Source organism: Geotrypetes seraphini, chromosome 4, assembly GCF_902459505.1.
Source record: "Geotrypetes seraphini chromosome 4, aGeoSer1.1, whole genome shotgun sequence".
Lineage (NCBI taxonomy): Eukaryota > Metazoa > Chordata > Amphibia > Gymnophiona > Dermophiidae > Geotrypetes > Geotrypetes seraphini.
In genome coordinates this window covers 121,119,034-121,131,735 of record NC_047087.1, presented here as the reverse complement: position 1 = coordinate 121,131,735, position 12,702 = coordinate 121,119,034, and the positions used below count along the sequence as shown (strand labels likewise).

Genomic DNA, 12,702 nt, shown 5'->3' with positions numbered 1-12,702 from the left:
TCCATCCATCTCAGCCAGTCAGATGATGATACTATTGGGTCACATGGCGTCCACAGTCCATTTTACCCTCTTTGCGAGACTCCATCTCAGGATAACTCAGTGGGCCTTGGCATCCCAAAAGTCTCAAGCTCTTGATCCACTCTCACAAGAGATTAGTCACAACTTCACTTCGTCAATCTCTGCAGTGGTGGACGAATTCCTCATATCTTTCCAAAGGTAATATAGTGACATATATTTTAGGTGGTTTATATATTCTGTTCTGTTATTTCTTATTGTAACTCTATTTTCTTCAACAAGTGTAAGCTTGTAATATTGAAAAATTGCAAAAATACTGAAAAAAAATCTTTCCAAAGGGCTATTGTTTAAAATCCCTCCACATCAGAAAGTTCTGACTGCAGACTAGTTCAAATATGCTTGGGGAGGTCATCTGGACAGTCTTAGCACGCAGGGCACTGGTCTGCCCAAGAGCAGAAATACCCCATCAATCTCTTAGAACTCAGGGCCATTCGCAGTGCTCTCAAAACTTTTCAGCACATTGTATCCAATTAAGTCTTACTAATATGCACGGACAATCAAGTCACAATGTATTACATAAACAAACAGGTTCTCTCATTCTTTGTCAAGAGGCCCAGAAGATTTGTAACTGAGCTATTATTCACAACATATTCCTCAAAGTGGTCTATATTCAAGGAGAGAAGAATTCTCTCAATGACAAATTCAGCAGATTTCTCCGACCACATGAGTGGCCGCTCAACTCCACGGTTTTGCATCAGATATTCTCTCTTTGAGAACTCCTCAGATAGACCCACAATCACAAGCTGCTTCAATTCTCTCCAGACAATACTCTCTGCAAAGTCTAGAAGCGGATGCTTTTCTCCTGGAGTGGACACACAAATTCCTTTATGCGTTTCTACCAATTCCTCTCAATCTCAAGATGCTAGTCAAGCTCAAGCGAGAATTGGCCACCATGATCCTGATAGCTCCTCGGTGGCTTAGACCAGTGTTTTTCAACCGCCGGTCCACAGAAATTTTCTGCTGGTCCACAGGGCCGGCACGTCCATCGGGCCCAAGACAGCGTTCTTCAGCTGCCAGTCCATGGTGCGATCAACGAGGCGTCTTCAGGCCGGCTCCCTGAGTGCTGCGGTGCACAAAGCTGTGGGAAAAGGCTCCTACGCACGGCCTGCGCCTAAACCGGAAGCCTTCTCTCGGATGTCACAACATCAGAGGGAAGGCTTCCAGATGAGGCGTGGGATGCGCGCTGCTCACAGCTTTGTGCAATGCAGCACTCAGAGAGCTGGCCCGAAGGCAAAGCACAGTATGGAGGGAGAGAGACAGCAATGGTAGGGGGGAATGCTTTTATTTTTTTTATTTAGTGATTGATTTGTCTGTTCAGGAAGAAATGCATTTGTTTCTTTTCCTCTGGGGTTGTACTGCTTGCAGAGTCTTGCATCTTAGGGTTTGTTTGTAAATATTAGTACTTTTAGTTTTTGGTCCTGCATTTGCATGGGATTATCTGTTTTCTGGTAGGAATGAATGTTAAAAAGCATACAATGTGCTTTGTGTATTTTAATTTTGTGGTTAACCATTATGTGTTGTTAATACAATTATATTAATGAATGGAAAAAATTGTGTTACAATTAGTACTATTAGGGCGGTGGGGGTCTGGGGCGGAGATTGAGTGGAGACGGACACGACTTAGCCCAGTGTTCTTCAACTGCAGGTCTGCAGACCGGTGCCGGTCCACAAAATAATTATTTTACTTCCGCTGGTGTCAAAAGGTTGAAGAACACTGGCCTGGACAATCGTGGTTCTCCCTTCTACTTCAGTTCAATGTCAAGGAACTAATACCACTGCAGATCTTTCCATCTCTTCTTACACAGAGTCAAGGATCTCTTATACATCCCAGTCTACAGTCCTTGCACCTGACAGCTTGGTACCTTTTGGGATAACCTCAGCTGACACTGATCTTTCTGTTCCTGTCCGGGTCATTTTGGATGCATCCAGAAAACCTTCTACACAGCAGTGCTACCAACAGAAGTGGACATGGTTTTCTAAGTGGTGTACTCTTCATCATCATAATGCTTCATCCTCCTCTATATCTTCAGTATTGGATTATCGTCTGCATTTATCCAACTCAGGTCTTAAAACCACTTCAGTTAGAGTTCATCTTAGTACTATCAATGCTTTTCATGGTCCAGTCAATGGTAAACCTTTGACTGCTCATTCTCTTGTTTCCAGATTCATGAAAGGACTTTTCAATATCAAACCACCTCCAGTGGTTTGGGATCTTAATATTGTTCTCTCTAGATTCATGAAGCCTCTTTTTGAACCACTATCTTCTGCTCATCTTAATATCTCACATGGAAAGTGGTATTTCTAATCTCCATTACTTCTGCTTGTCGAGTGAGCAAGCTTCAAGCACTGGTAGCGGACCCACCTTTTCCAGTGTTCCACCATGCTAAAGTAGTGTTTCGCATCCATCCAAAATTCCTCCCAAAAGTAGTGACGGAATTTCATTTGATTCAATCCATTGTGCTTCCAGTGTTTTATTCCCAAGCTTCATTCTCACCCTGGAGAAATGACTCTTCATACTTTTGACTGCAAATGAGCTTTGGCTTATTACTTACAGTGGACTAAGCTACATGGAACATCTCTACTGTTCATCTCATTTGATCCTAAGAGGTTGGGCTGGCCTGTATCCAAGAAAACTATCTCAACATGATTAGCGGCCTGTATTGCCCCTCGGGGGTTGCATAACAGCACACAAAGTCCAAGCTATGGCAGCTTCAGTTGCTTTCTTACGTTGTACTCCTATTGATGAGATCAATAGGAGCAGGTGGAGAAAGCTGCATCCAAGGCTAGACAAATGGTGGGATGCATCCGTAGAGGTTTCGTCAGCCGGAGGCCCGAAGTCATAAAGCCCCTGTACAGATCCATGGTGAGACCTCATCTTGAATATTGTGTTCATTTCTGGAGACCACATTATCAAAAAGATGTGCGGAGAGTCGAGTCGGTTCAGCGAATGACCACCAGGATGGTCTCGGGACTCAAGAACCTCCCATATGAGGAAAGACTAAATAAACTGCAGCTATACTCGCTCGAGGAACGTAGAGAGAGGGGAGACATGATTGAGACTTTTAAATATATCACGGGCCGCATCGAGGTAGAAGACGATATCTTCTTTCGTAAAGGACCTTCAACCACAAGAGGTCATCCGCTGAAAATCAAAGGCGGGCAATTTCATGGCGACGCCAGGAAGTATTTCTTCACCGAAAGGGTAGTCGATCATTGGAATGAACTTCCATTGCAGGTGATTAACGCCAGTAGCGTGCTCGATTTTAAAAAGAAATAGGATATGTATGTGGGATCTCTAGCCGGGTGAAGTCTGGGGGTGGGTCATTAGCGTGGGCAGACTTGATGGGCTACAGCCCTTTTCTGCCGTCATATTCTATGTTTCTATCTGTAAAGCTGCTACTTGGTCCTCAGTTCATACATTCACATCTCACTACTGTCTGGAATCTTATTTCAGATGGAATGGTCACTTCGGCCAAGCAGTATTGCAAAATTTATTTTCTTAATGGCCAACTCTCCCCCCATCCCATTGTAGTAAGCTAGGGAGTCCCACATGTGAGAATATGCCTTCTTGTCCTGGGATAAAGCACAGTTACTTACCGTAACAGGTGTTATCCCAGGACAAGAAGGCAGCATATTCTCACACATGGGTGATATCACCGACAGAGCTCTGGTATGGACACTTTAAAAGTGCATTGCCACTTTAAGACTTGAGAAAGTTCGCAATAGCCCGCACAGCGCATGTGCGAGTGCCTTCCTGCCCGACGTAGGTGCGCGGTCCCTCAGTTTCTTAGTTTCTGCGTTTCAACAGCTATTGAAAATATTTTGCTGCCTTCCCACTCTTGCGTTTTTTCTGACTTTTAGTCATCGTTCCTTACTTTCTTCTTTTTCTTTTTTCTTATAATAAAAACTAAAAAAAAGTCTTTTAACCGTCTTCGGGTTTTGGCCTCATCCATCAAGTTCAATTTAGCTGAGGCGGTCTTCCCGACCATGTCACGCTCGCTGACGGGATTTAAAAAGTGCGGTCGTTGTGCTCAGACTATTTCAGTAACCGCCCCTCACAGCTGGTGTCTCCAGTGTTTGAGGCACGAGCATCGTTCTGAAAATTGTAAGCGCTTTAAAAATTGTAAGAACGTTAAAAAATCGTATTTTGCAATAGCAGAAACTCTTTGGTGTCGTCATGGAGGGAGAGCTGACATCATCTCCGACACCGACTGCCCCAGCCAAATTGACACCGAAGTCTTCGATACTGACTTCGGTCTCTCAATATATCATCCCATTGGGAAAGTCGGCTATGAAGCCTTCCCCATCACCCTCTGGGATGCAGGTCAAAGCTGCTTTGAGTCAAGTCATGCTGACCTCGCACAAGTCCTGCAAGCGCACGGTTCCCATATCGGTGAGTCCTTCATCTGCTGCATCATTGCCGGACCGTGTCGCTGCACCTTCGGTACCAGCCAAAAAGTTACCACCTTCCGTACCGATGCTAACCCTTAAGCAAAAAATTGATGTCTTGCTTAGGGATAAATTAAGTGAGCATTTTCAAATGTTGGTCCCAACACAACTCTTCCGGTGCAGGTCCATTCTGAGCATATCACGATACTGACCACTGGCACCGTTGATGTACTTCCGACACAGCGTCAGGATCCATCCCGCTGTTCCAGGTCTCCAACACGGGTGTCGAAGCATCGATCATCTCGACACTGGTCTCCGTCCACCCAGTCATTGAGAGCTACCACGCTTGTCAAGGCTGGTAAAGTGTCTCGCAAACGCAAACATGTTCACACTCCGACACCAGACCGGCACTAATCCCATCGTCAGTCCCCATCGATACTTCATGATTCTGATCTGTTAGGAGACTCAGACCCTGCCTCTCCATCCACTACTGAAGCTGAGGGATCTTCTGCATCAGAATCTCCATGACAATCACCAACCAGTTTCTTCACCAACTGAAAAATCTCCTTCTCAAAATTCATTTGTCGAATGGGAAACGACTTATCTATTCCCTTGGAGGCTGATTCCAAATATAGTAAAGAGTTTCTGGAAACCCTTGACTATGATCAACCTCCTCAAGAGATGCATAAACTCCCCTTACATGACATTTTAAGAGAGACATTCTATAAGAATTTTGAGACTCCTCTATCTATTCTGATTGCACCAAAGAAACTTGAGTCTCTATATAAAGTGGTTCTTCTCCCAGGCTTTGATAAACCACAGCTTCCCCATCAATCCCTGGTAGAAGAGTCCACTTTAAAGAAATCATCATCAGCAAGTGTATATGCTTCTGTCCCTCCTGATAGAGAGGGGCGTACAATGGATAAATTTGGGTGCCGGCTTTATCAGAACTCTATGCTGGCAAATCGGTCAGGAAACTATAATTTTTGTTTTTCCTGCTACCTCAAACATCTCCTCAAGCAGTTTTCTGCTTATCAGAAGTATGTGCCTTCTTGTAAGTCAAAGGATTTCCAGCAGCTCCTCTATTCTGCTTTTCAGCTCTGTAAATATATGGACCGCTCAGCCTGTGACACCTTTGAGCTGACCTCCAGAGCAGCAGCCATGTCGGTGGCCATGCGCAGACTTGCCTAGTTACGCGTCTCTGATTTAGATGTTAATCACCAGGACCATCTTACCAATGTTCTGTGTCTCGGTGACGAGCTTTTTGGCCCATCCATTGACATTGCCACGTAAAAGCTATCTGCCCATGAGACATCCTGGGATACTTTGGTCAATCCAAAAAATAAACCATCTACCTCTGGACCATTTAAACCTGCTTCTATGTACCAACGCAGGTTCTTTGCCAAAGTCACTGCTCCTGCCTATTCTCCACCAGAAAGCAGAGACAGCAACCACATCAAACAACAACTCAACCAGAACCCCCTCAGTCTTTTTGACGTGTTCCTACAGAGCATAGCCATCGTTCCACTGCCTCATCAATTTTCTCTACCGATTGGAGGACATTTTCAATCCTTTATCCATCGTTGGGAACTCATCACCTCCGATTTCTGGGTATTGAACATCATTCAGGAGGGTTACTCTCTACACTTCACAACCCTTCCTCCAGATCATCCTCCAAGAGAGTCTGCTTCTAATCATCTGCAGTCCTCTCTTCCTTTAAAGAAAATTAAATCCCTACATCGAGGAAGTCCCTCTGAGTCAACAAAACCAGGGATTTTACTCCCACTACTTCTCAGTACCCAAGAAGATGGGAGGGCTGCGCCCTATTCTAGACTTCAGAGCTCTCAACAAATTTTTTGTCAAAGAAAAATTCTGCATTCTATCCTTAGCCACGCTATATCCTCTTGGCTCACAAAGACTGGCTATGCCCCAGAAGCCAAATTGCAATCATCAAACCAAAAAGTGTGTCTAAAAATTAATATCAAAAACTTATCACACTCTATTTCATTTCATAAATAATAATACACAAACCAATTAAAAACTTTATTTGCTCACAAGTTCTGTAAACAAAGCAGCAGCACTTCTCTCATCCAGCACTTAGGCAGTATTAGCCATCTTGTTTTACAAACTAACATTGCTTACAGTTCCAGAGCAAAAGTTCTGAGCACTGCACAGCTTTAAAAAGCAAATTGCTGTGAAACAACTAGTGGATACAAATGATCTACTAAAACCACTGAAATATACTCCAAATAGCCCTTTTGCTCTTACTTGGTGCCATATTTTAGTGGTATATTCAATGTTTAACCTCTTCCAGGTCCTGGCAGCTTAGGAGTCTCACATGTGAGAATATTCTGCCTTCTTATCCTCAGAGAAAGTAAAGATACTTATCTGTAGCAGGTGCTCGAGGACAGCAGACATAAATTCTTATAATCCGCCCACCTCCTCTAGATGGCTTCTTAGCTTTGTTACTGAACTGATGGTCCCGTGAGCTGAGGTCAAGCAGGGTATGAGCACTGCCTAAAGATTTAAAGTGACAGTGTATTTGACAGTGTCCGAACCGAGTTCCATGGAGGCTACAATCAATCCTGTAATGCCTTTCCTTGAATAAAATGCGGTCATATCTTAATCAGATGTAAGGACCACGATTATCAAGGATCCATCACAGCCCAATAATGTTTCACACCTAATTCTCTTTGTATAGAGTACCAGACTAAGCTGTTAATTTCTCTTAGGCACTTGGTGCTGTTATGTATTTAACCTTGCCTTAATACCGGGAAGAAAATTGGTGAACTTATCTTTCTTGCGCTGTGGTTGGAGCTTAGCAATCAGTCTGTCCTTGAATTTGGTTCCTCTGCATCAACTGTTTATCAATTTGACTGAATCCCAGGAGGTGGCATGCAGCTATCAAACAATTCATCCTAGGGTTGTTCTCCCTGAGGATGAATTTGAAACCCAGCTTGGATTGTAGGGCAGTAAATTGATCAGATAGATGAGTTCATACCATAAAGGAGTTATTTAATAGATTCTTCTGAAAACATTTAGAATAAGAAACAGAGTCTTCACAATGATTTTTTTCACAATTCACACGTTTTGATAAACAGTTGATACAGAGGAACCAAATTCAAGGACAGACTGAGTGCTGAGCTCCAACCACAGTGCAAAAAAGATAAGTGCACCAATTTTTTGTACCTTAAATAAATTGATGTTATCATTTAAAAACTGTTTTGTGTTTGTTCCCTTTGTTCCAAATATTACATTTTGTTTAAAATCAGAAACCATTCAGGTGACATATGTGCAGTAATAGGGGAAATCAGGAGGGGAGTAAAAACATTTTCACATAACCATATGGTGCAGGGACTATGGCATACACACATAAAAAAAGAACATACTGTATTTTTCGCTCTATAATACGCACCTGACCATAAGACACACCCACCTATAGAGGAGGATAACCCAATTAAAAATATTCCCATCGCCCTGCTCTGTACCCCCTCTGGTGGTCTAGTGGTATGCTGGGACAGGGTCATATAGAGCGAAAAATCCATAGGCAGTGTAGGCACCCCTCCCCCCCATAGGCGGCAGAGGCACACCCCCTCCCATAGGCAGCACAGGTGCAGCCCTTTCCATAGGCAGCAAAGGCACACCCCCTTCCATAGGCAGCACAGGCACTCCCCTCCCCCTTAGGCAGCCCCCCCCGGTACCTTTTTTTAAAGTCCCCTTTCCGCGCTCCTGCCTGTCTCCCTCGCTGGACGGCTCTTCAGTTCGGGCAGAGCGGTACAGAAGGCAGGCATGTGGTGTCTGTGTTCCTGCCTGGTCTAGCGCTGATCCCTGGTTGCTGTAGTCAGTTCTCGCAACTCTTGAGAATGGACTGCAGCCAATTAGGAAGCAGCGCCAGACCAGGCAGGAACACGGACAGCACGCACTTGTCTTCGGCGCTGCTTTCGCAAACTGAAGAAGAGCCTTCTAGTGAGGGAGACAGGCAGGAGTGTGGAAAGGGGACTTAAAAAAGATACCGGGGGGGGGGGGGTATTTGTTCCATAAGATGCACCCTTATTTCCACCACCTTTTTAGGGGTGGAAAAAGTGTGTCTAATGGAGTGAAAAATACGGTAGTTATTATTTCTGTCCTGAAAACTTTCCAGTCTAAGAGGAATTAGACTTATAACCGGAATCAGCAGGGATTAGTGTAAAACATTCACTACGCACCTTATCAAAGAAAGTCACTGCCCCTCTTCTGTCTCCTATTCTACCGGTCATTTCACAGGTAAGTGGTGAGATATATTGATTATTTTCTACATCCTAAATATAAACCACTTGCTAATTCTTTGACATTCAGCTTTCTGATGTTGATCATTATTCCATTTCTCTAGTTTCCCTAGAATTGCATGGGGCATTAACAAGGTTTGTTCTCCATTAAATATCTCATCAGAAGGTGCCAGGGTGACACCCGTTAGACAGAAAGCTAAGGTATGTTTTCTGATATGTGGCTTTAGTCTTACACTGGTCTCTTTCCAATTCTGCCTTTTGTATTTTAGGAAGTATTTAAGTACTGTTGGGTAAAAATGAATATTATAGTAACATTATAATTTGTATACTGCATAACCTAATATAGTGCAATGCGGTTCACAGCTATAAAATTCTGAGACAATCTCAGGAACTACAAAAGCAGATTAGTGGGTCATAATTAAGTTACAGAAATTTTTCAATAAGTGAGTTTTCAAGAGTTTCCTGAAATGATTGTATGATGTAGCATTAGCTATTAGTCGACTGACTTCCTTGTCTTTGATCGCAGCCTGATATGAAAGTAATCTTTCAGAAATAAATTTATATCGACAATCCTTTACAGAGGGGAATGTGAAATGAGGTTGTTTGCTGTAAGACCGAACAGCACCTTATAACAAAGTAATCCAAACTTGAATACAACCCTAGCCTCTATCAGAAGACAATGTAGTTTCCTATAAAAAGAAGTTATATGATCCGATTTTTTTCAGATTAAAAATTAACCTGACAACTGTATTCTGAATCAATAGCAAACTTCGTAGATTACTTTTTAGGCCAGCATAATAAATGATGTTATAGTAATCAAGAGAGCTAAGGAGCAGAGATTGTACCAGCAGTCTGAATGCAGAGTGGTCAAAGTATGATCGTATGGAGTGCAACTTCCAGAGAGAGAAGAAGCACTTCCGGACTAGGTGGTTGGTGTATTCTTTCATAGATAAATTTGAGTCTAGTATGATTCCTAGAATCTTAATGGTCAAGCTTAACATATAGGAAACTCCATTTATTAATACATCCTGAACATTGGTTTTATTACAAGGAGTTGCATAGAAAAATTTTGTTTAGTTTTAGTTTAAATTCCAACATCCAACGTTCCGTAGCCAGCAATACAACAGATATTAGCTGGTCTGTTTGAGAGAATGAGTTTGGAAGAGAGATTATCATAGTTATATCTTCAGCATAACTGTAGTAATAAACATCCAAATCAGATAGTTTTGATCCAAGTGAGCTCAGATAAACATTAAAAAGTAAAGGAAAAGAGAGAGGGGAGCCCTGTGGGACTCCACATCGATTGCTCCACACATCAGAAAGAACGTCCTCGAAACATACTTGATATGTACGTGTAATCAGAAAATCTTGAAACCAATTGTAAACTTTACCGGAAATTCCCATCCTATCAAAACACTTTAACAGTATCTCGTGATCTACCAGGTTGAAGGCACAACTTAGATCGAACTGCATTATTAAGGCATCACTTCCTTTATTAAACAAATTGTGCAAGTGATCCAGAAGGGCTGCAAGTAATGATTCCATACTATAATGTGGTCGAAAACCAGACTGGATAACATGTAGAAGAGATTGTTGTTCCAAAAATTCCAGTAGCTGAGACTACTAAACCTTCCATGATTTTAACAAAGAAAGGAATGGAAGCTATTGGCCTATAATTTGATGGTAAAGAGGAGGATTCTTTTGGGGTTTTTTAATAATAGGAGTGATTATAATATGCCCGTTGTTTTTTGGGAATTGCCCTAGTTGCAATCATTGCAATCATCCAGTCATATAGATTCCTTCTAAAATGTGGTGGGGCTACTTTTATGATTGCTGGAGGACAAGAGTCTAAAATGCAATAAGAGTTTGCATATTTCAAGTATAATTGGTTGAATAAATCCCAGTCTAAACACATCAAAATATATATGTTATGCAAAGTTCTGTACAATTAGTATAATAAATATACAATACATGGAACAGCCTCCCAGAAGAGTAGGTGGACAGAGACTGTGTCTGAATTCAAAAGGGCCTGGGATAGGCACGTGGGATCTCTCAGAGAGAGAAAGAGATAATGGTTACTGCGGATAGGCAGACTGGATGGGCCATTTTGCCTTTATCTGCCATCATGTTTCTATATTACATTTATTGACTTCTGTACCACCTTAACCTTTCAGTTCTAGGTGGTTTACAGTAAGATAAACATTGCCAATTAATTATATGCTTTACATAAATTGCAACTCCGTAAAACATTGTGTGAGAGGGGGCCATCTCTCCCAGGCTAAGTGGCTCATATTGAGCGAGGAATCTTCCCCCTGAGCAGAAGCTGGTGCTACTTATATACTCTCGCACTGACCAATAATACATCACATCAGTCTGCCAATGGTCAGCTAGCACATCACTAAAAAGAGGCTGGACTTATTTGAACAAAAGAGTTCCTTTTAGCTTTTATTGAGATACTAGGCTTAAAGAAAAGTTCTACAGAATTATATATTTGTTTACAGCATTACAATATACCCAAAGAAAACTCTTTTACCCAGTATCTTCAAGAATTTGAATCATAAACAATTCTCTGACCAAGTTGTCTGCAAAGCTGACAGCCTGGGTTTCACAAACACCAAAAGAAAGCCCATGCACCCAGCAGCCCCCCTTGCATCTAGGGAGGCAAGCAGGCCTCTTGGAATGTCACAGACCTAAGAGAGTTTCCATGGTAACAGTGTCCCTGGCTTTAACTTTACGTTGCCTCTCAGGACCTCTCAAAATTTTTGAATCTTATAAATGTAAAAGGTTTTAAGTTAAGCACAAATCATTCCATCACACATATCATTCACACCTGGATCCAGGGAACACTTCAATCACACACCACACTCATTTCTATCACATATATGATAATTATTATCAAAGTACATTTAAGAGATCAAACTCTCTTTCTCTACCAAGCAATGATATGCCAGATCACACTTTCTCTGAGCCAGCTAGCCAGGCCAGAAACCATTTGATATTAATTAAAACCATGAGGATTTTAGGCATGAAACATAGACAAAGAAAGGAAGAAAGAAAAAGCCCTTACAGTTTTTACCTTCACCTCTTGTCCATAAATATTCTATATATACAGTGGTACCTTGGATTACGAGCATAATCCGTTCCAGGAGCATGCTCGTAATCTAAAATGCTCGTTTATCAAAGCGAGTTTCCCCATAGGAAATAATGGAAACTTGCTTTGATACGTTCCCCCCCCCACAAGAACCGGCATTGCTCCCCCCGAAGGCCCCCCCTGCGATCCGGCACCCTCCGCCCCGCGATTGAGCACCCCCCGCCACGATTGGACAACCCCCCCCCCCCCCCCCCCCCCGCCGCTTCATACCATGAACTCGCAGGCCTTGAGCATGCGCAGATGCTCAAGGCCCAGCAGAAGAGGAGGCCGATCTTCGGGCACCGGCACCAAGCACAGGACATGCCAGTGCCCAGATGACAGTATGAAGCGGTGGTGGGGTGCCGGATTGCAGTGGGGGTGGTGCCAGATTGCGGGGGGAGGGTGCCGGATCGCGGGGGGGGGGGGGGGGGGGGCGCTCATAAATTGAGCCACGCTCGGTTTCCAAGGCGCGAATTTTGCAAATGTTTTGCTCGTCTTGCAAAACACTCGCAAACCGGTGCACTCGTAAACCGAGGTACCACTGTACATCCAATATACTTTTGCTTATCCAGCAATTCACACAAATACTGAATATTATTATGACTTCGTATTATCAATCTCTAGTGTTTTCCTGGCCTTGGCTGCAATTATTATTCAATTTTTTATATCTTTGCACTTAACTTTTCATATGCTCTTAATTGGGCATTGCTAACTAGATTTACCCAGAATCATATGAAAGTAGGTGTCTGCATGTAGAAAAATCTACAATTTATCCAACAAAAATACCTTGCACACTATCCATTCCTGTACGGCCTGCCGCACCCTAGCACCCTTTGTTAGACT

The 12,702-nt window shown here is 42.8% G+C and overlaps 1 protein-coding gene across 6 annotated transcripts in view; it reads left to right on the top strand.

The window, feature by feature from the left end:
- Positions 1 to 12,702, top strand: part of SPICE1 (spindle and centriole associated protein 1) — a 402,804-nt gene that overhangs the window by 376,791 nt on the left and 13,311 nt on the right. For all 6 annotated transcript variants that reach the window (XM_033942420.1, XM_033942422.1, XM_033942421.1 and 3 more), the window contains one exon: positions 8,834 to 8,930. In XM_033942420.1, coding sequence (XP_033798311.1) covers positions 8,834 to 8,930 — 97 coding nt within the window. The remainder of the gene's footprint in view (positions 1 to 8,833; positions 8,931 to 12,702) is intronic.